This window comes from Portunus trituberculatus, chromosome 25 (genome assembly GCF_017591435.1).
Source record: "Portunus trituberculatus isolate SZX2019 chromosome 25, ASM1759143v1, whole genome shotgun sequence".
Classification (NCBI taxonomy): Eukaryota; Metazoa; Arthropoda; class Malacostraca; order Decapoda; family Portunidae; genus Portunus; species Portunus trituberculatus.
The window spans coordinates 9,065-32,500 of NC_059279.1; the positions used below are offsets into that span (position 1 = coordinate 9,065).

General features: G+C 38.0%; 2 protein-coding genes across 4 annotated transcripts in view; one reads left to right on the forward strand and one right to left on the reverse strand.

Annotated features, from left to right (window-relative positions):
- Positions 1-7,472: 7,472 nt before the first annotated feature.
- Positions 7,473-23,436, forward strand: part of LOC123508541 (nudC domain-containing protein 1-like) — a 20,148-nt gene continuing 4,184 nt past the window's right edge. The window contains exons 1-11 of one of the 3 annotated variants that reach the window (XR_006675957.1): positions 7,473-7,741; positions 11,812-11,960; positions 14,907-15,092; positions 15,272-15,479; positions 15,912-16,124; positions 16,274-16,432; positions 17,073-17,230; positions 17,317-17,478; positions 17,837-17,999; positions 18,297-18,542; positions 20,547-20,643. Coding sequence is in view for 2 of the 3 variants with exons in the window: in XM_045262282.1 (XP_045118217.1) it covers positions 7,615-7,741; positions 11,812-11,960; positions 14,907-15,092; positions 15,272-15,479; positions 15,912-16,124; positions 16,274-16,432; positions 17,073-17,230; positions 17,317-17,478; positions 17,837-17,999; positions 18,297-18,535 (1,764 nt within the window). In the remaining variant the exon portion in view is untranslated. Of the gene's footprint in view, positions 7,742-11,811; positions 11,961-14,906; positions 15,093-15,271; positions 15,480-15,911; positions 16,125-16,273; positions 16,433-17,072; positions 17,231-17,316; positions 17,479-17,836; positions 18,000-18,296; positions 18,764-20,546; positions 21,076-23,436 lie in introns of those variants that run through there. The other 2 variants (XM_045262282.1, XM_045262281.1) reach the window with 2 other exon arrangements.
- The window catches only part of LOC123508543 (myosin light chain 1), an 8,647-nt gene continuing 6,803 nt past the window's right edge, over positions 21,593-23,436 (reverse strand). The window contains exon 5 of the mRNA XM_045262284.1: positions 21,593-22,625. Coding sequence (XP_045118219.1) covers positions 22,591-22,625 — 35 coding nt within the window. The 3' untranslated portion in view covers positions 21,593-22,590. The remainder of the gene's footprint in view (positions 22,626-23,436) is intronic.

Genomic DNA, 23,436 nt, shown 5'->3' on the forward strand with positions numbered 1-23,436 from the left:
CTATATATGGATGTCCCGCCGCCGGTGTTGCCTCCAGGCCGCTTCCCCCCCGACGGTCCCCTAGCCAAAACCCTACACCCGCCCTCATGCACCCACCCGTCACCAGCCAGTTGGGTCAAATACTTTTTTTCGAATATTTCCTGACGCTAATATTACGCTTCCATGGTATGTTTTTATGGTTTCTATAAATATTTCGTCGTGGTTGAAGTTTGTTCCGCGCCTGTGCTGGTTAAATATGTGGCGTTTAGTGGTGTTTTATGGCGTATGTTAAAGCCTTTTTTACGCTCAAAATTTCCCACCTGGAGTTTTGAGCTTTTTTATTTCAAGGTATAAGTGGGCCTTTATGGTAGTAAAAGAGTGCCTGTCCTCTTTTAAGTGTGAAATGAATCTAATAAGTGAAATATGTGGACTTTGAAATGGTGTTTGGGGCTGTTGTAAAAAGCTCTTATTTTTCAGTATTTTATATGCTCACGTTTCTGCTTCTCGGTCTAACTCGCTGTAGAATGCCCTAAAAGATAGCTCAGACTCCCAGAAGTGTGATAAAATACTTGCCAAGTGAAAATGGCTTGACTTTACAGGACGTTTTAAGAGATTTATGGGTTAAAATGTTTTTGTACTTTTAACGTACTTAATTTAGATCTTTTTGTAAAAACCAGTTAAGCTGGAGATATTTTGATATTTTGAAAATTAGTTTAAGTATTTATCACGTCATAAAATAACAAGCATTTGGCTGTGGCTTCGTTTTTTCTAAAAGTCATTTTTGAAATAAAATAATTTACGTAATTTAGCCGAGTCCCCCCTGTTCCCGTTCTCTCTCTGATGACCAGCATAGCCCCAGGCTGGCGCCTTTTTTCCAAATCCGCAGTTCGTCAATATTTTGCCTAATATCTAGTGATTTCTACGTGTTTTCGCGTGTTTCGAGGTTCAGGTGTGTAGATAATTGTAGCAGAAGGAGGAAGAAAGAAGAAATATAGGAGTATAAGGAGGAAGAAAGGAGAAATGGAGGAGGAAGAGGAGCAGCAGCAAGTCACCCTCCATTTCCTGAATATTTTGTCTAATATCTAGTGTTTTGATGTGTTTCTAGGCTCAGACGTGTGAATGGAAGGAGGAGGAGGAAGAAGAAGGAGTAACAATGAGAAGAACACCTAGCAGTGAGTAGGTACGGGATGTAAATCGAGGAGTTGTGACCTTGTCCCGGTGTGTGGTGTGTGCCTGGTCTCAGGCCTATCCCAAGATTGGAAATAATGAGCTCTGAGCTCGTTCCGTAGGGTAACGTCTGGCTGTCTCGTCAGAGACTGCAGCAGATCAAACAGTGAATTACACACACACACACACACACACACACACACACACACACACACACACATACATACATAGTGTGGGAAGACTAGGAAGTGGTGAATGGTGGTGAGTGGGCAGAAGAATTGTTAAAGGTAGCAACAAATAACTTGATTGCACAGTGGGTGAGATCACCAACAAGGTGCAGGGGACAAGATGTTGCAGCAAGGTTGGATTTGGTATTTACCAGGGGAATCTTTCTAAAAGAGGAAATTGAACATGAAAGTCCCTTGGGGAAAAGCGATCATGATGTCCTAAGCTTTGAGCTGGATACAAAATTATGCACGAATAAGATTGTGGAACGCAGGGAGGAAAAATTAAATTATACTAGGGCAAATTATAACCATATAAGGGAATTCTTTAATGAAATTGACTAGTCCGTGGTATACCAGGAAAGAGATATGCAATTGAAGTATGATAAATTTATGGATTTGTATAACTCTGCTGTGAAAAAGTTTGTGCCATATTACAGAAAGAGGGCTTTAAAAAATAAACAGTGGTTTAATAGGAATGGTGAAGAAGCAAAAAGAACAAAGAAAAGGCATGGAAGAAACTTAAGAAAAACAGTGATGTATTATCAAGGGAAGGCTACAAAACAGCAAGGAATAGATATGTTGAAGTAAGGAGAACAGCACAGAAGGAATATGAACAGAGGGTGGTGGAAAACTGTGATAGTGACCCAAAATTGTTTTACAAATTCATAAATGGAAAACTAAATAAAAGGGAGGCAATAGAAAAGGTAAAAAACGGGGAAGAAGTATATGAAGATGCTGGAGATATAGCTGAAATTTTGAACGACAACTTTTGCAAAGTGTTTACAAAGGAGGAGCATTTTATTGGAGGAAGGCCTACGAAAATAAAGCAAATGCAGGACATCATGGTTACTAAGGAAGATGTAAGGAAAATTATAAGCAATTTGGATATTAATAAATCAATGGGGCCTGATGACATATCTGGGAGGTTGCTAAATGAATGTAAGGATCAATTGTTGAACCCCGTATTTGATATTGTGAAAACCTCCATACGAACAGGATTAGTCCTGAAAGAGTGGAAAAGAGCTGACATTGTGCCTATATATAAGAATGGTAGTAGAATAGAACCGCTAAATTATAGACCAGTATCGTTGACTAGTATATTGTGCAAGGTATGTGAAGAAGTAATTAGAGCTAAGTGGAGTGAGTATCTAGAAAATGAAAACATTCTGAGTGAAAGGCAGTTTGGTTTCAGAAAAGGAAGATCGTGTGTATCCAATTGATTATGTTTTTATTCAAGAGTGACTGACATACTACAACATAGACAGGGATGGGTGGATGCTATCTACCTGGACTTGAGAAAGGCTTTTGATAAAGTACCACACAATAGACTGATGTGGAAACTAAAGATGACTGGAGGAGTAAATGACAAACTAGCAAAATGGATGGAAAATTACTTAATGGGAAGAGAAATGAGAACAGTGGTGAGAGGAAGGAAGTCCGAGTGGAAGAGAGTAACCAGTGGAGTTCCACAAGGGTCAGTGCTGGATCCCATCATGTTTTTGATTTATGTTAATGATATGCCAGTAGGAATTGACAGTTATATGAACATGTTTGCGGACGATACTAAAATTATGAGAAGAGTAAAGAATGTGGAAGATTGTAACAAGTTACAGGAAGATCTTGATAAAATATATGAGTGGAGTAAAGAGTGGCAGATGGAATTTAATATAGACAAGACCCATGTTATGAAAATGGGAAGAAGTAGATACAGACCAAACTGGGATTACAGACTGGGTGATGAGAAAATTTAAGAGATCAATGAGGAGAAAGACTTAGGAGTAACCGTGCAAAACACTTTGTCACCGGAGAAACACATTAACAAGATTTTTTGGAAAACATACAACATGCTTCAAAATATTGGCCTTACATTCCACTACCTAGATGAAGGAATGATGAAGAAGATATTCTGTACCTTAATAAGACCCCAGCTAGAATATGCAACATGTGTCTGGTCACCGCATATGAAGAAAAATGTGAAGAAGGTAGAAAGGGTACAAAGGCCGGCAACAAGGATGGTACCAGGACTCAGGGAGTTAGACTATGAGGAAAGACTGAGGAAGCTGGGGCTGACCACATTAGAAGAGAGAAGAACAAGAGGAGACATGATAACTATGTATAAATTGGTGAACAAGATTGACATACTGGATAGAGAGTTGATAAAGGTGACCACAAGTAATCATCTCCGAGGACATGGAAAAAAGCTAATAAAGGACATAACATAACATAATATAACATAAATAATAGGATAACAAAGGGCCACCAGGGCCCATTTAGGTTATCCTGTTTCAGTCGCACAGCGACCTCGTCATCAGTACTTAAAGATACACTTACAAGTACACAATACATTATATACTAATTCTAAATATTTGGCCCATTAACAGGGCTAAGTCCTACAGCGAAATCCTCTACAATCTGTGATCCCCATACATGGGGATCATGTCTTGTTTAACTATAATAAATTTCTTATAAAAACTATCATGCAGCGCTATACATAATTATAAATCTAAGAAATTTAAGTGCTTATCTAATCTGTTTTTAAACATTGTCAAACTAGTGCTATTTACAACCCTCTCTGGCAATGCATTCCAGAAGTCTACCACCCTATGACTAAAGAAATATTTTCTTATATCTAACCTGCAGCCTTGCTTTCTAATCTTCCTGCCATGATTTCTAGTCCTACTTCCCTTATCTAAGGTAAAGAAAGATCTCACATCTATGTAGTTTGTATCTGAGAACATTTTAAATAACTCCATCATATCCCCTCTTATACATCTCTCAAATGAAAACATGTTTAATTCCTTTAATCTATCTCTATACTCCAGGCGCTTTAATGCTGGTATCATCCTAGTTGCTCTTCTCTGAACTGCTTCTAACATGTTGATATCCTGCCTATAATGGGGTGACCAGGCCTGTATGCAATACTCTAAATGGGGCCTAACATAGGAATTATATAAGCTACGCACCACTTCCTTACTTTTATAACTAACATTTCTATTTATAAAACCCAGGATCCTATTTGCCCTATTTCTTGCTTCTAAACATTGCTTTGAAAATTTCATAGTCCTGTCTATCACTACTCCTAAATCGTTTCCTTCCTCTACTGCCTCTAGCCAACATCCCTCCATCTCATAGCTAAAGTTTGTGTTGTCTTTACCTAAATGCATAACCTGACACTTTTTAGAATTAAACTCCATCTGCCACCTGTCTGCCCATGCTGACATCTGTCTAAATGACGTGAGAAAATAGTTTCCCGCATCGTAGCATTGATAAGTGGAATAAACTGAGCAGTCATGTCGTTGACGCGGTGTGTGTCAATCAGATGAAAGAGATATGACAGGAATGGACAAGGAGACAGGACACTGAGAGCTTAGCTCGGGCCCTGTAATACACAAATAGGTAAATACAAATAGGTAAATACACACACACGTTTTCCAGCGGTCTCATTAACTATAAATCGTCAGTAGCTTTGTATTTGTGTTATTCTCGTGGGTAATGTAACAGCAAGGAAAGCTCTACATAGAGTCTTTTCGTTGTTATTATTCTTACTCTAATACCTTTATTCCTGTATTACACTATTATTTATAAGTACCTGAAATAACAAAAATATTCTCTTGGGTGACTTCAATATAAATCTCCTAGAACATGAAACACACCCTCCTACCAACACTTTCATCACAACAATGCAATCAAACAATTACTTCCTCAAATATCTCGCCCTACTCGATTCCCAGACACAAATACAACTGCCTCTCCTTCTTTATTAGATCAAATCTGGAGAAATTTTCATGTATCTTCTTCATCTGGCATACTTCACTTTCCCCTCAGTGATCACCTTCCTATTTTTATCAACATACCAATTCTGACTCAATCTCCTAGTGACATAATCAAGATAACTTTCAGATTACACAATGCTGCCAATAGAATAAAATTCACAGAGAAACTTTCACAAACAGACTGGAACATGTATCTCACTGCAAATGATATAGATTCCAACTGTAACCTTTTCCTTGACAAACTATACAACCTGTATTACTCTAGTTTTCCCAAATTAACAAAAACAATAACCTCCAAAAGACTGCAGAAGCCCTGGATTACTCAGAGTATTATTAACTGTACTAAACACAAATTCTACCTATACAAACAATACAAGCTAGGTAACATTCCCCTTGAATACTATAAAGAATATAGAAACTATTTAAATGCTTTAATAAAAGGAGTTAAATCAAATTATTACCAACAACAGTTCACCAATTTCAGAAACAATACCAAAAAGGTTTGGGAAATAATTAAAGACATAGAAAACACTAAGGGGAAACAAAATACATCCCTGACAACAGTATGCCACAACGATACACAATACACCAACCCACAGGACATAGCAAATGCCTTCAACACCTACTTTTCTCAGATTGCTCCAGAGCTTAGTAACAAACTGCCTAGAGCCCAAGGTTCACACCTAACTTACGTATTTGTCAAACAGATCTCACTATACTTCATTTAACAAAGCCACCTCCAGCATCAAATCCATACACCTGGGCGTAGAAGGAAGTATTCTGGGGCCTATACTATTCCTACTATATATTAATGACATGAGCAGTTTTTCTACTACCCTTAACACTATACAATTTGCTGATGACTCTACTTTATACATGCAAGGTGACAATCCCACTGATCTCATTCATAAAGCTAACTTAGAACTTGTAAAATTTTCTGAATGGTGCCTAGCAAATCGTCTCACTGTTAATACATCAAAAACTTACTTCATGTTGTTTACAAACACTATAATGAAATACCAACCATTACCCAGACTTACTGTATTAAATGAGGACATATTACAAGTGTACAAAATAAAGTTTCTTGGTATTACGTTTGACAAATATCACTTTTAAGTACCACATATCTAATTTATGCATTAAACTTTCCCGTTCCATTGCACTTCTTGTAAGAGCCAAAAACCTGGTTCCTAGTGAAATCTTAAAAGTCATGTATTATGCCCATGTATACCCATTTCTGACTTATTGTAATCCTATTTGGTCAACCACTTATCCTTGTCATCTCTATAATTTGAATATTCTCCATAAGAAAATAATAAGAATAATAACCAACAGTGAATTCCTAGCACACACACCTCCACTATTTAAATCAATGAATATCTTGCAACTCTCTGACTTGTCCAAACTCTTTATTGCCACTCACATGTTCAAACACTTAAAAAATAACCACACGCCTGCAACGCTATCGCATCGCTATTCTACCCGAAACAACCACACTTTAAATGTTCCTCGACACAATTTAACCACTTTTAGACAATCATTGATGTACAAAGGTCCTACAATTTGGAATACACTACCACAATGTGTTAAAGAATGTAACAGTGTATCAACTTTCAAAAATAAACTGAAACAAATGTTCTTATCTATGTACTGACAACAATTCATAATTTTGCTATATGTAAATCCATCACAAATTCTCCTAATACTGATATCCTTGTTTTGCTATGTCTAGTGTCACATTTTATTACTATTGTTTTTATTATTATTATTTTATTATAAATAGTATTATTATTATTGTATATGTTATTAGAACTATTACTATTATCTTTGTCATTGTCATTGCCATTATTATTACTACTATAATCTTTATTGTTTTACTGTCATTATTTAGTTATCCTCACTATTTGTGTTACCATCAGGATCTATATTATTTTCTTTTTTTTTATGATTTCTTTTGCTGCTAGCTGTTGCTGTTTCTTTTTGTATTATCTCATTATGTTAGTTCCTAAATAGTATTCTCATATGTATGTACAGAGTATATTATAGCAAATCGTATTTGTGATCTCATAGTTTAGTATAACTTATAGTATAGTTCTTGTGCAATATTTCCTTGTAATTACACTCTCCCCACTTCTTAGTTTAATTATTTTTAGTTCTTACTTTATTTTATGTTTTTTTGCACACTTTGTTAGTTATTAAGATCTTGCCCAAAAAGCTATGCTTAATATGGGCCTTCTGCCAGTGTATACTTGTATACAGGTAGATATAATAAAGTGTTTAAAGTGTTTAAAGAGATAGATTCCCTTGGGCTCGTATTTCGTGGATCTGTGCTGACGTCAATTTGTTTACAGTTGAGGGGTCTGGTGTGCGTCAGGCAGCACGGGGAGGGATAAAAGTGGCGTGCATATTCTCATTGTTCTGCCACATATTCTCCATATTTCCATCATCCGAGAACTGATACCTTAGAGATGGCGAAAGCAGTGCCCCAGAGCATCAGACTCAAGCCTCACCGGGAACTCTTCGATCCTGACTTCGAGGGGTACAAGCTATCCAGTGACAGCGAACTAACAGTCTACTCACGCCCAGCCTCTGACGGTAGATTATCGGGAGCAGTGTGTATTTACCTAGTTGTATATTACAAAGTTTGAACAGGGTTCATAGTGACCTGTCTCCTTATCTACATATATCCATCTTTTCCTTAAATTTGTGCACACTTTCTGCTGCTACAATCTCTTCTCTCCATTCCAGTTTTTCACTGTCCTGTGTGGAAAGCTTAACTTTTTAATATTCCTCAAGCTCTGACTTTTTATGGTCTTGGACTGTCCTCTTCTTGGTTTATGGTCTGAATGCACCACTTGTAAGGTTCCAATGTACCACATGCCTGGTTCTAATGCACCACTTTCAGTCTGAATGCACCATTCTTTATGGTCCTAATGCACCAACCTAATGCCAGTTGATATTTTACATTTTAGCTCCTATAACTGCTTGTTTAGGAACTGTTTATAAAGAACAACTTGTTTCCACAGTCTCAACTGAAACAATAGGCCTAACTGCCTGTTTAAAGGTAGTGTGTTTACCAGTAGTTTAGGAGAACTTTCGACAGTATCAACACAATGCCTTAAGTCAGTCACAATTCTGGGAGTACAGAGAAGACAACTCCAAGCCTTCAAACCATTTATAATGAATACAATAAGACCTAAGGATTGGATTCACTTTCCATGTATAGTTTGTGAAGGAGATAATATCTTGTTATCATTGTATTTAAAAAAAGTGCTGTTTTACATACCAGAGGTACAAGTTCTGTGCTGCCAAGCATTGCAGCTATCACACTACATGCCTGAACTTGGAACTCTGGTATATAAAACAGCATTTTTTAAAATGATACAATCAGAGATGTACCGATACCAAAATTTTGGCTGATTCCGATACCGATACCACCTAATTTGACTGATACCGATACTACTACTTATAGTGAATACTGCACCAGGATGAGTTGGTGGACGGCGAACGTTATCAGATGGGAGGCTTTATTTTGGGGGATGCTGTGAGTCCTTCTGAGAACGTTTGTGAAATAGGAGCAATTCTAGAAGCTTTTTGAAGCTATTTGCAAAGGTAAATTACTCAGTAATTGTAATTAATATCTTCTCAGTCTTCTGATTCTTGTCAGTTATTTTAAATTCTTACTTCTTACTCCTTTAGCGACCATTTGGTCTTCTGCATTTTCATTATTGATTTTATTGACGATATTTTGGCGATAAAAATTTTTTTTTAAATTATTAAAATTGTAAAACAGACAGAAATATTAGCAAAAGAAACTCATTTTGTTGTGTATGTTTCTGTTTAATTAAAACTGACTTCCTTTGATATTAATTCATTAGACATTAGTAGACTAATTCAGAAAAATGGGCTTTCATCTAATCTTTTCAATTAAATAGAAAAAAGTTTAGTTTATTCTAAATTTCTAGTGTATTGCTATGATCTTAAATAATTGATATGCAACAAATTGTACACAATGCACATGATTACAAAACAGAATCGTTACTTTCTTAGTTATGGAATTTTTACATCCTTAGGTTAACACAAGTAACTAAAAAATTAAGCATGCATTAAAATGAATATACATATATAATTCGAGCTTCCACCTATTCCAGTATGATATCTTGGAAAAGGCTAGCACTAGCACTGTTAATCATAAATCAAATAAGAATATGATGTTATTTACAATAATGCAAAGTGCCTAACTATATATATATATATATATATATATATATATATATATATATATATATATATATATATATATATATATATATATACACACCAAATCATTTTGTTGGATTCTCAATATCTGAAGTTTGACATTCTTAGATTATAGTTAAAAAACATAAGCTTTTCACCTGTGTGAACTTTGTGTGGGTGGAGGAGCAGCGTCTGACTGAGAGACAGTGAGAATGCGTGGTGACTCATGACCGACCGTGTGACAGGATGCCGGAGTTCAGCCTATACGCGTTTCATACACGTCCAATTTAGAGGCTGTGGCTTATTACCACAGAAAACAGTATTCTATGACATACGGTAATCACCATGGAAACTTAATACGCCGTATTATATTAACCCTTAGCCGGCGGTGGAACTATATATAGACGGTCCTGATTGTATCAAAAATTTGCGGGGTGACTATATATAGACTCGTCTCCAAAATTTATCCCTTGTATTTCTAAGCATCGACTATATATAGACGGCCACGTGTGAGTGCCCCCGAGCCACAAAAATGATAACTGGCAAGTCAAGAGTGGCCTTGGTGTACGTGACTTCTCACACTCATACCACACTCTGTTCCCAGCTTTCAGGCAGGGTGGAGTGCTCCTGTCTGCCTGTCATTCCACCAATATAGTATTATTTCTTGGACATATTTGGGAATTTTAGGCACAACCATGCTTCCTACAAGGAGGAGAATCACTGATGAGGATTTACAGCTGATTCTAGCGCATGATTTAGATGATGAGTTAGTAAGAGAGGAAACCATCACATAACTGAAAAAGCAAAAACAAAAACAAAAAAAATTGGGAGGGTGGAGGGAAACCACATCCAGGTCACAAGTCCTGGACACATTTTTTAATGTGGGTGTGAGTGACTCCATTATTCTAGTAAACATATAAAGAAATTTCACTTTAAAGCCTAAAGTTTGATTTGAGAAACTTGTAAACACGGCGCGAAATTGCGGTAGAGTCTATATAAAGATGCTGTCAAAACGTAACAAAATGCGGTGTAACTAAATTTATGCTGCACACCAGTAGGCGGCAGAAGCTATATATAGACGATTCACATTTTAGGAGACAGCCAATGTCCACTGCCGCCGGCTAGGGGTTAATTTGGTATCATCAATATCTTATATCGAATATATCATTAAGTAGTAAATTTCTTTTAGGTATCGGAAGTATTGGCACAAAATAAGCCGATACCGATACCAATACCGATACCCAAAAAATGGGCCGATACTGATACCGATGCATCGGTACATCTCTAGATACAATGATAACAAGAATGAAAGTACCATCATGGTACCATAGCTAACTGTTGTTTGCATACACTTGGACAATATATATTTGGTATTCCATGCCTTGTTGTTTTGTTTGAGTTTCATTATTCTAAATCCAGCCTCCACTGTGGACAGATTATGAAAACCATGACATTATTACATCTGAGTACCTGAGGAAATGTGGCGAATCAGCAGACCATGGAATAGATTAAGTCTCTTACTGTGCACCAGTAACTTGTAATCAACACTTTTCATTAAGAGCCTCACTTGAATGACAGTATTCAAACTTGGATATGATGGTTGTACTTTTTAACTGTAAAAAAGATACAGTACTGTAGTAATATAGAATGACAAAGACTTGCTGTGTGATATTTTCTCTTTATTTATTGCTACATTCTGGCAACAAACATTTTATTTAAAATGTCATCAATGATCTTCTAGCCACCATAACAGCTGGGAAACAATAACTGATAATGAATACTTTTTAATTGTGTAACAGCATTCAAACTAGGGTGGTAGTGCATTTGGTCTGGTGCATTCAGACTTGACATTTGGTGCATTCAGATTAGGTTGGTGGTGCATTCGGTCAGGTGCATTATGTCCATACACCCTCTTGTTCGTCTATCCCATTCTCCAGCAGTGTGTGCGTTTGTTTGGGAGGGGTGTATTCCTGCCCTGATTTGCATCTATTAGTTGCTATGTTAGTGTAGAATAGGGTGGTATCCATGTCCTATCCCAAACCATTCATTTCTTGTGAGTGGTAGGAAACTGGGGCATTTGGGAGGGGAAGATAATTTGCTGTGTCAAACAACCCAGCTGTATTTACAGAGGCAGTTCAACATACTAAAACTAATCCAAGCAATCAGTTTTTGAACTACTGACAGATCAGTTTTCTTATTAGCTTTGAGAATATCTTAGCTAATAGCAGAGACAGGGTTTGGTATTTTAAATGGAAGTTTGTATGATCATGCAAAGTAATTTTCCTTGAATGTTCTGCTCCTCTTGCAGTGTGAGTGCTATTCTTAATCCTTCATCTAGTTCATTATTTAGTTTCTGTAAGCCTTTGCATAATTTAGAGACTAATCTTTACTATGACGAGGAGTAATTTAATTCTTTCTTCACTCAGGCGTGCAGCACAAGGTCTGTCAATCGACATGTTACCTGCACACCAGACTGCAGGCGCTTCATAACCACCTGTTCCAAGACCCATTCCACCCCCTCACTGTGTACTTCTTCAACACCAAAGGCCACCTGGTTAGGTGCAGCTACTCAGAGGTGAGCACTGCACTAACATTCTTCTTCTTATCCTCTTGCTGTTTTCCTAGTCATGGGATTTCACCAGTGTGTCTCTCCTCCAGAGCTGTACTGAAATGCTACAACATAAGATAATAATCATAAAAGCTTGTCTTTTAAATTTTTAATACAATGTTTGCTTTTCACTGGAATTTATGTGCAAAAGGAGAAAAAAAATAACACTAGTTTTTAATGCTTAATGAAAATGATTTAATTTAATAGTCACTCTAATGATCATAATAATGTATTTGTGATGTGTAGCATAGACCAGGGTGAACTGGTTCCCTCCCTGCCAGCTGGGGTGAATTGGGCCTCTCATCAAAAATTTATGGGAAATTTGAAAATTGAAAAAAGTGAATACTGGGCTTGAAAGCTCACTTCAGTATCTACACAACCTTGAAAAAAAAGTATTTGGTCCTAACCGAAAACTTATGGTTCCAAGGGCGTCCCCCCAAAAAGTATGTTTTTCAAAGTTGCGAAATTTTTGTATCTGAAAAAAAACTTTTTTTATTTTTATTTTTTATTTATACCATGTGGGCTTTTCATGGGAATTTATGGGCTAAAGGGGTACTTTTTTTGGGTACCTCCTATCTCAAAACCCACCTGCTAGGAAACCGTTGCCCCGAGTAAGGAAGCCCAACCTACACTCGGACCGTGGACAGGATTCGAACCCGTGCGCTTGGAGACCCCGCGGATCCCAAAGCACACATGGTTCCACTGTACCACGGCGGCCCCCTTTTGTTCAATTTCTCCTGAAAGTACACAAAATTTTATTGAATTTTTATAAAAATTACAGGTCATATAGATAATTCTCTGTTCTTTTGCATGTTTTAATCAGAATTTAAAAATTCCTTTTTAGTTTTAGAGCTATAGGCACTTCAATGAGTGGCCTGATTCACCCTGGTGTATTTCGTATACCGGGATGTATCGGGCCACCACACTTTCATTATGTTTTTGCTAAATTAAAGCTTCCTAATATTTTTTTTTTTTTTTATATTTAGTTATAACCATCATTAAACTTCCTCCTCACACCACTGATGTACTGCAACCTCTTGATGTTTGCTGTTTTAAGCCTTTGAAGACGAGGTGGGATGTCATTATTGCCAAATGACAAGCAGCAAACTATGTTCAGAAAATTATCAAAGGGGAATTTGTAGATTTGGTGGACAAGGTTTGGGATGAATGTTTCAGTGTTCCAAATGTAAAAATGGCCTTTAAAAAGACTGCTTTGTATCCACCTGACTGCAGTGTTTATCCAGTGAAAATATTCAACCCAGATCTGTATAAATTATGCAAAAGTGTCCAGACATCTTCAGAGCCAGTCCACAAACCAGCGACTCCAAAAAAGGTCAGTCCTCCCAGAGAGATGATTTTTCCTTCAACCTCTTTTGAGCAGATAATGGTAGATGTTTTCAGAAAGCCCTACCCAACCATTAGTGGTACAATGCAGACAATGGCAAGAAGAAAAATAGATGTCGATAGTCATGTCATAATGCACAATGAGTTCTTAGAAGCAGTCGAAGAGAAAGAAAAGATGATGCTTGAAAAGAAGAAAGTAGAAGAAAAACAAGAAACAGAACCACAAGAAAAGGAAAAAAGTAGTTTCATCTGCGGAAGATGTTGATGACTTTCTGGAAAAGTTTGAAGAAGAGACTGTAGAAAAGAAAAGGAAAGCACCAGAAGAAAGGACATCAAGGAAGAGATTCCACAACAGCACTCCACTAAAGGAGCCCAGTTCAACAGAGGAAAAAATGCTGAGCTATTGAACAGTGGTCATTCTTCAATCAGCAATATAGAGGACTCGGACAAAGATGAAGAAATTGAAGGTGTTGCAATGTTTAATGCTCAGAAGTACAGTAGAATACAAAAAAGGAGAGAAATAGAAGAAAATGGCTACTATGGGGTGGATTATGGAAAAGCATATATTGGGCGTGTGATTATGTGTGGCAAAGAGTTCTTGAAAATGAAGTTTTTGGAAAGAAAACCAAATGACACATATGACAGGCTGAAAAGGGATGATGTTGATGACTCTGTTGATGTGAAATATGTGTTTTTGGACCCATAAAGCTTGTGGGTACAACACCTTATCTGATTCAAGGTGTGGATGTTGCCTATCAGAACTATAAAAAATCCAAAAACATATTCTAGAGCAGTAGTTCCCAAACTTCTTTGTCATTTCCCCCTGCACCCACTTCAACCATCCAGATTTCCCCCTTCATGTGTATGAGGGAAAGAGCCCTCCCTTTAGAGCTCATGTTTGAACATGAATTGACTGGTAGATATGGCGCCACCCATCTACAACAGGCGTCTCTCTCTCTCTCTCTCTCTCTCTCTCTCTCTCTCTCTCTCTCTCTCTCTCTCTCTCTCTCTCTCTCTCTCTCTCTCTCTCTCTCTCTCTCTCTCTCTCAGACATGAGAAAATCCATCTGAGATTTTTTTAGTTAGTAGGTAGTGTAATTATTTCCCCCCTGGTAGCTTCAAATTTCCCCCAGTTTCGGGACCACTGTTCTAGAGAGAGAGAGAGAGAGAGAGAGAGAAAAGAAAAAAAAAAGTAAAATACATAAAAGATACTGAAAAAAACATTAAAACTCTAGTGGCCCAAAGAATGGCCCAATTCACCGTAAAGGGTGGCCCCATTCACCCCAGGACTTAGGCATAGAGTAGGCCACTTATTTATGTTAATAACTTCTATAATGATAATCAAAGTTATTTTCTTTCAGGGAATATGTATTACATTGTAAGATACCTTCATACAAATTTTCAATTGATTTGGCTGAATTGTGTAGATTTTATAATAAAGAATGTAAAAAGTGGCCTGTATTCATCCTGGTATACGCTATATTAAAGAAAACACTATCATAATTTTTTCTCCTTTACTGTACTTAATAGTCAAACAGTTTGATTCTTTACATCCTGGTCATGCCTTCAGGAATCAAGACTGAGTGCAGGAGAGGTAACGTGGCTGGCAGAGGTTGGTGAAGCTGAAGGGGAGGAAGACTATCACTATCCATCAAGCCTCAAGTTTCCAACCTCTGACCTGGCCGTGGTGTCAGATGGCCGAGGGAAGCTGACTGTTCTGAAGACTGATGACCGCACCAGCACACGCAGCTGGGTGGTATGACATTCTCTCTCATTGTGGATGAAAATCTTTAGGAAAAATGTTGCCAAGTATACATCAAGGAAATATAAATGTAGACAGAGACTTCAAAATTTTCTTATCCTGGAGGTAAATTGCTTTATCTGTTTAGCAATAGCATTGAATACTCTGTAGTGATGCTTCATTTTGTATTACAGACAAATTTTGAAACAAAGAGTGACCACGGTGTGCTTGCCTATGCAGGGGTGAAGGGTGACAACAGGGAGCTACACTGTCTCCTTGTCTCCATCACATCACCAAGCAAACTCCACGAGGATCCAGATCTTGTGGTAGCAGATGAGGCTTTTTGCTCCAAAACAGACACCACAGTGCACCTCATCCGGTGGCTTGTTCTTACTGAGAAAGGTGTGGCTTTTGTGTCCATCCAGTGACAAGAAATTAGATAAATGCATTTTACACACATCCACACAAGCCATGATCAAATTTGAACTTCTAGGATGTCACCACGGGACTGTACTTATGGCCCTTTCGATCCTCCTCCCAGCTTAATTTCTGTTCAGAGTCACTGTTTCTCACGAACCTTTTGCAGATATTTTTTATCTTAAGATATTGTTTCATCTGATCTTTTGTCTTATGTCTTCATCAACACACTCCCTCCAGCTGATCTTTGATCATTCTTTTGTTTGTATGCCTTGTACTTTCATTTCCATGAATTCTTGTGGAACATACTCCTCTGCATTTGTTCTCATCAGATGATCTTAGGCTTGCTTGCCAAACTTTCTTAGCACCTTTAATTTAAATGTACGTTAAGGCTTCTCATGAACAATATCCTCTCAGAATCAGGATGGGAGGTTAGCTGCAGTAGGATGGTAGCTGGCCGAGGTGTGCTGGAGTACTGTGCTGTGGACAGTGAAGGAACTGGCCTCCTGCTGCTGTGCCATTCCAACTATTTCTTTGTGGGTGATTCAGTGAAGCCTGTCACCAAGCCAAATCCTCAACCAGAAAAGTCATCCAAAGAACAACCAAAGTTTACCTTTCAGCAGAATGATGGTGAGAGAATGTATATTGTCCTCATGGTGTTTTTCTTTGTTTACTCTCCTTTTCACAAGTGATGAGATGTTGATCAATTAGTATTGTAGTTTTTTTTCCTATGTTCTCATTAACTTCATTGTAATTTCATGTAATTGTTTCATTCTCAGAGGATGTCACTGTTTGGCTGAAGGTAGGGTCAGCCACCAAGGATGAGATGCAGGTTAAAATCACTGTGAATGAGTTGGATTTATGCATTAAGGACACACCATCCCTCCAGGCACACTTCCTGCACCCCATCAAAGCAGACTTGGCAACGTGGACCATTGGTGTGTGTGTGTGTGTGTGTGTGTGTAATAATAATAATAATAATAATAATATACGGGTTATTAATTTGGCAATGTAAAAAAAATTACACTGAAAATGTACATGGGGGGGACATTAAAACAATGAAATGAAATGCTTAACCTAACTATGGATCTAACTTAACTGTGTGTGTGTGTGTGTGTGTGTGTGTGTGTGTGTGTGTGTGTGTGTGTGTGTGTGTGTGTGTGTGTGTGTGTGTGTGTGTGTGTGTGTAATTCACCTCGGTAGTCTGCTGGTCACCCAGCCAGTCTTCCCCATTACTGTGTGTGTGTTTGTGTGTGTGTCGTGGATTTGATGCATTGAATGTCTAATCTTTCATACCCTTAAACATTTATTCCAGAAAATGTTTCATCTTTTGACACATGAAGTTTTTACAAATTACTGATATTGTTTATACAAGTCAAGGAATTTTGAATTTTTTTTTTGTAGAAAGATATATAGATAACCATAGGTATAAAGAAAGTTTACAATATTCATCATTGCTTTTCCATAATGTAACTACAAGCCAAATATTTATTTAGAACATGATTTAACAACTTGTGCTTTCATATATGAAGTTCAGGGAGAAAACAATGAAAGCATATGATGTGTTTTAACTTGCAGGTGATGAAAAGCTTGAGTTGGTGCTGCCAAAGGCCATCAAGGGGGAGAGGTGGCAGTCCCTTTTCTCTGAGGATGACATGTGGGGGGAAGAAGTGCTTGACCCAGCCATGCTGGAGGAAATAAACCAGAACCTTGCCCATCTCACCTCAGACAAACTGGTGTGTTATCTGCCTCCTTGAATTTACTGCCACTCAATAATTTATTTATGATATTGTGGAAGCTCACCCCTTTCACTTCTCCTCAGAACCCTGACCCAAACCTAGACAAGCCGGCATATGACCCTGAGCAGCTTGAGGACTGTGACACGGCGGCTGAGGACCTACTTCTCATTCGGTTGGATGGCTCCTCCCACCAGCTGACCAACTATGGCCAGCTGGGAGCCACTCAACACCTCTTCAATATGCAGGTGAATTTTCTTATGATAAACTGTGTACTTCTTGTTGGTGTTTTAGTCTGGGTTTTGTCTGATGTTATGATTTGCCTTGTATGTCACAATAATCTGTGTCAGTGTTTCTTAGTGTTTGGTAGGCAAGTCTTTGCTTTGGTATGGAATTTATATTGTGTTATATTTGTCTCATAACATTACTCTGTATTTCTGTCTTATGTTTTTTCTATTGCTAATTTCTTTCCATTTTTCATTTATATTTCAAATTGTTCTTTACTTTCCTCACATTTTACATTCATTCAGGTATTTTTCTCTTTAATCATTAATTTCTTTCCATTTTTCATTCATTCTTTTCATTTGTTCCATGGTGTCCTCACAGGTGGATGAGGTGAGTGTGCCAGCTTTCTGCATCAGGCATGACGTGGATGGTGTATTGTGGCAGCCAAAGAGGGAAGTCCAGTTTGACCACCTGGCCACCTATCATGCCTTTGGCTTCGTGAGGGCCTCCAAGACCACTGCCAAGTTTACATGTGGAGCACAAGGTTATGATGAGTCTTTTGTGTGTAGAACAGAAGGAATTTGTGGACTGTGGCTCATGCTTGTCTTATAATGAAATGTAGAATGAGCCTGTGTGCAATGAAGGACTTCTTAATGATCATCCAGCTCAAAAGTGTGTGTGTGTGTGTGTGTGTGTGTGTGTAGTACAGAAGGATGTGGATTTGAGCTTATATCTGTCTTACAACAGCATATCAAATATGCTTCCGTATAACCACGTGTTGATGACCAATAAGCCATGTGTGTGTGTTATCAAGTATTGCTAAACAGTCACCAACCTACAGATCTGTCGTATGTGGCTGTGGCAGAAGTGCGGAGTCACGTGTACATGTTCTTCCAGCCTGAGGTGCTGCAGGGGGAGCTGCGGAACAGGAAGTCAGGCCGCCGCCTCCACAAAGTGTCCCGCCAGCTGGTGATCTCCCTCAAGAGCCACTCTGAGGTGCTGGGTCTGTATGCCACACCCAGCATTCTCTTTGTGCTCACAGACCATACACTGTATGCCTACTGTGTGCAGAACTCCTAGTGTTGTGGTTGGTATTTGAACATCATCATTCTGTCTTAACTTTTTACATTTTTCCACTAGACTGCATTGTTGTACATCTACATGAGGTAGAGTCTGAAAATTTATGTAAGTTTCATTCCATAGTCTTTAATGATTTTTTGTAATGTAACTTTTTCTGTCTCCTTATATCAGTCAGGGGAGGAAAAGAAAGGCTGTGTCAAAGAAAGCAAATGAACAGTGTCTCCCTCTTCTGCTTGTTTTCTGTATCCGTAAACCTTGTACATAGTAACTTCAGTTAGATATTGCATGTTGGAAATGGTATTCAAATAAAAATATTTCACTTACACCATCAAAATTAATTAAAGAGTAGGAAGTATCTCTCTCTCTCTCTCTCTCTCTCTCTCTCTCTCTCTCTCTCTCTCTCTCTCTCTCTCTCTCTCTCCAGTTGTGCCACACTCTGCCATTACAAGATTAAAATACACAACATACTCTGCAAGTTGAAGCAGTTAATTTTTTTGGCAAAAACAAGAAAACTTATCTAGTGTTGAAACTACATTTGGCTCCCAGAGAACTAAGAACACTCATATGCCTGTGTGTATTTACCTAGTTGTAGTTTTACTGGGCCTGGGCTTTATGCTCGTGTGGCCCCGTCTCCATATCTACTTATCCAATCTTACTTTAAAAGTGTGCTGTGTGTGTGTGTGGGTGGGGCAGGTGTTGAAGATAGAGGCTTGCCTTATCTGGAGACTTCTTTCTCCTCATTTTAGTTACTGGTTAATAGTCACTTGAAAAAAAAAGGCAGATTTATTTCTAAATCAGTAAGGAAGCTGATCTTGCTAAATAGCTAGACTTAGTTTAGATAATGGAAAATTATGCGTTAATGTTTTGAAGGAGGAGAGACTGCTTTTCCAGGCCATTAAGGTGACTTTATGCTGAGTAGACTTTGTTCAACTGAATGTGCATGTTAACCACATTAATATAACATGCTCATGTCGTAAAAGTACAGTCGAACCTTGATTCACAAATGTTGATGTTTATGTACAAATCTGTTCAAGAAAAAAAAACTTTTCTTGCTTTGTTTTTGCGTCACTTGACGAATAGTTACGGTGTGTCATAAGCAGAAACATCTAGCAAATCAATTCACTTAACCGGCAGCAGCCAAACACATGCTTGGTCAAGTCTTAGTGCACCTTCTGTAATTAAAAAGTGTAATCATCATACATATGAGACCTACTCAGGATCAAGAAGAGAGTGTTGCCAATTTTAGTACGAACGTAGCAGATTGGATACATTTTAACTAAAAAATGCGCTTGGTACGACTTTAAGAATACCCTCATGTGAAGGCGGAATATTGGAGCTACGAGTTAATCTCCTTTTAACAGTGTCGTCAATATTTCCTGAAAATGCTATCATTGATAACCAAATTATCAAGGAATAACTCTTCATCCACAGTTTTACATCAATAGGTTTCATGTAAGTTCTAGTTTTAGGTAATGAAGCGACTCAATACGTGTTTATTCAAGCGGTGAGTTCAAGCTGCTCAAACACAGGTTTCTTTATGTTACCGAGCTCTTTTCTTTGCTTGGTATCCATGTATTTGTCTATGGTATTTATTGTCGATGAGAGTATTTTGTTATTCATAGTAACTATGTCAGCAAAGTTCAAGTTTTCTATACTTCAGTAGCCTAGGTATCTTTTTTGTGGTCTTATTTAATTTTATGTTCAAATTATTTTTATGCTTACCTCTTATGTTGTTTATTATTGATGCATTTCCGTATACAATAAAGTATAACTGTATTTCAGCGAATATATAGTTTATTTTAGAATATTATTGATATCTTTTTAACTAGTATTATTAGTACCTTAGTAGTCGTACGATAATCCTTATTTATTTATTTATTTTCTATTTATTCTTGTATTGTCTTTAGCCAGGATACATCTGTGTTCCATATGAATGGATGGCTAAGTTGCTAGATGCTTACAGTAATCAATAATATAAATGTTTACAGTACTCGTGGTTTTCACTTCTCAGAATGGTGGATCATTTGAGTGGCGGTGAAATCTTTGTACTCTCCACCGTGGCGCTGTTTCAAGCGTGGGGAACAGGGGAACTCACACCAGGAAGCAAGGTAGGAACGTCATTCGTTATGTGTAAGCTTAATTTTCCTTGGAGCAAGAAAGTTACCTACGATTCGAAAAAAAATATTTGCTGAATGTTTTTGTTGATGTGGAAGGGATAGGAAGAAAGCTAAGGAAAGGAATAAAACGATAAAGAAGGGAAGGCTGATCAGGATGCATAATTGCAAGCTCATGATATTTGCATTTCTAACACTTCTTATGTCTTTATTACATTTTCCTTTGGGCCAAGATATAGAAGGAATGGAAAGGAAAAACACACTTACAGATAATCAAGATGTTTTTCTTTTATTGAGACGATAGAGAACTTAACCAATGTGCCTACAGACAGCAGTTAGTAGATGATGCCGTTCAGGGCGGACTGACTGACTGACTGACTGATGACTTGAAGTGGGGCCTTGTTACCGATCGTCTGACTGGCTGAATTAGGGAGGCGGTGGGGTAGTGGATAAGGTGGTGAGCGGGCAGACGTCCACGCGTAGGTTCAAATCCCACCACGTACAGCCTTAAACACTTTGCCATTTGTTGAGTGGTTTAAAGTTACCTACATGTCACCATGATACCCAGGTTTTAGGTGGTTACACCCAAGATGAGCTTTGGGGGTGATAAGGGCCCTAATATGGGTACCACTATAAATAAAATTGCCTGCGCCACTAATGGGCGGAAGCTGAACAGCGCTTCCCATACACTCTTCAAGTGTGCCTACGGGCGCTATAGGCTTTACCGTAAAAAAAAGAAAAAATTCTAGGCTTACTTACACTCTATGTATAATGGAAAGGTTTGAAATATATGTTTAGTTAACGGGGAAATACACTCACATACTATCATATTCTACTTAATTCATTAGGTCCCCCCCCAAAAGAAAAAAAATAGAGTAAGCAATGATGTTGATAATAATAGTAATAATAATAATAATGATGATGATAATAATGATAATAATAATGATAATAATAATAATAATAATAATAATAATAATAATGATAATATGAATAATATGAATATGAGTAGTTTACAGTTTGCATTATCAGGAGCTTAAAGCATCAAAATGAAAATAATATTGGTATTGAATTACTGGAAACAATAGCCACATAATATAGTGGCCTAGATCATTCTTTATCATTCATGCAAGTTATCATTTTATCTTTAATTTCTCTTTTATGTTTTTTAGTGCTGCGAAGCCAATGCTCAGGAATCAAAACCATGTGAGCATCTTGTTGCTTTTAATCTTCTGTCTCAGTGTTTCAAAGAATATTCACTGATGGACCTCAATATTTCCTTAGGAGCCTCGCGCTGCCATTGGTCCGACCGTAGCAGCTCAACCAATCAATTGTTTCCATCTCCACCTCTCGACCCCTGATTGATGGGCCTTGGGGTGCGGCGGTGCTTAACCTTTAGGGTAGGCAATCTAAGAACTTGGTTTTTGTCGCGTTACTCTTTGAGGGAGAGAGAGAGGTGGGTGGGGATGGCGCGCAAATGGAGGGAAGGGAGGGAGAATAAAGAGACAAGGAGTGAGCGAGCAGGGGACATGCTTTCTAATATATATGGAAAATTTCTCAAGACAAAAACTGTAGTCAGCTCCACAAGAAGCAAGCCAGCTGTCCTGTAGGATCATTGATAACAACAACAATACTCATAAGAAAGAGAGAAAAAAATATAGGTCAACACGATACTATGATTATGTACAACTGGGTACCTAATTATAGTAAAAAAAAATAGACTACACTATGATCAACTTGTTCTCGTTCAGGCTTGCAAAAACATCCTATTTTGACCCTTATTTTGTCCAGGCAATGAGGGCGGTGGGGGATCTACTTGGAGGGAGGGAGGGAGGAAGGGAGGGTATAATGCCGAGCTGGGAGGTGGTTTTGGGGAGTCGGGAGGGAGGGAACATCACACACGGATGGAATATTCATTTACTTACGCATAGATACTTTAGGCGTTTACTTGACATCTTTGCAGAGTTTCTGAAGGAAAGCTGTAAAGGAACGTTGGTTTAGTGCAATAAGATGGAAGGAAGGACTGTAGGTAGCGGTGAAGGAGGTGGTGAAGGTGTTTAGAAGAGAGAGAGAGAGAGAGAGAGAGAGAGAGAGAGAGAGAGAGAGAGAGAGAGAGAGAGAGAGAGAGAAAAGTGTTCATGGTTTAATAATAGAGAGAGAAATGATTTGGAGGGAGGGAGGGAGGGAGGGAGAACATTACCTTAAACTATGAAAATAACTCATTTACTTATCATAATTGAATGTACCAAGATTGGTATAGTAACGAGAGGTAATATTTGTCATGATAGAGGTACTGAGGCAAAGGGGGGAAGTGATGGAGGGAGGGGAGGGACTGTTGGGAGAAAGGGGCAAAAGCTGATGGGGACGCGAGTGGGGAGGAGAGGGGAGGGAAATCAAATATGGAGGAAATGGAGGAAAGTGAGACCAATAATTTTTACTTTATGCCACACTGATTCTTTATTTTGTTTGAAAATGCGTATTTTTCCAATATTTGTTGTGGAATGGATGAAAAGAGAAAAAATGGGAGGGACAGGGCGATAAAGAGAAGAGAAAACTACGAATGCAGAATATATCAGTGTAGCATGATGGCTTTATAAGACTTTCACAGCATAAGTAAAAGGCATTCTTATGAAAAAAAGGGAGAATACAAAGTTGACAATGAACTGGAATTATCCCCAAATATTTGATATACTGAAACTTGAACCAATGTCTTTTGGAATGTGGGGAAGAGGGACGTTCTACTAGGAAGAAGAGGAGGAGGAGGAGGAGGGGGTGGAAGAGTACAATACG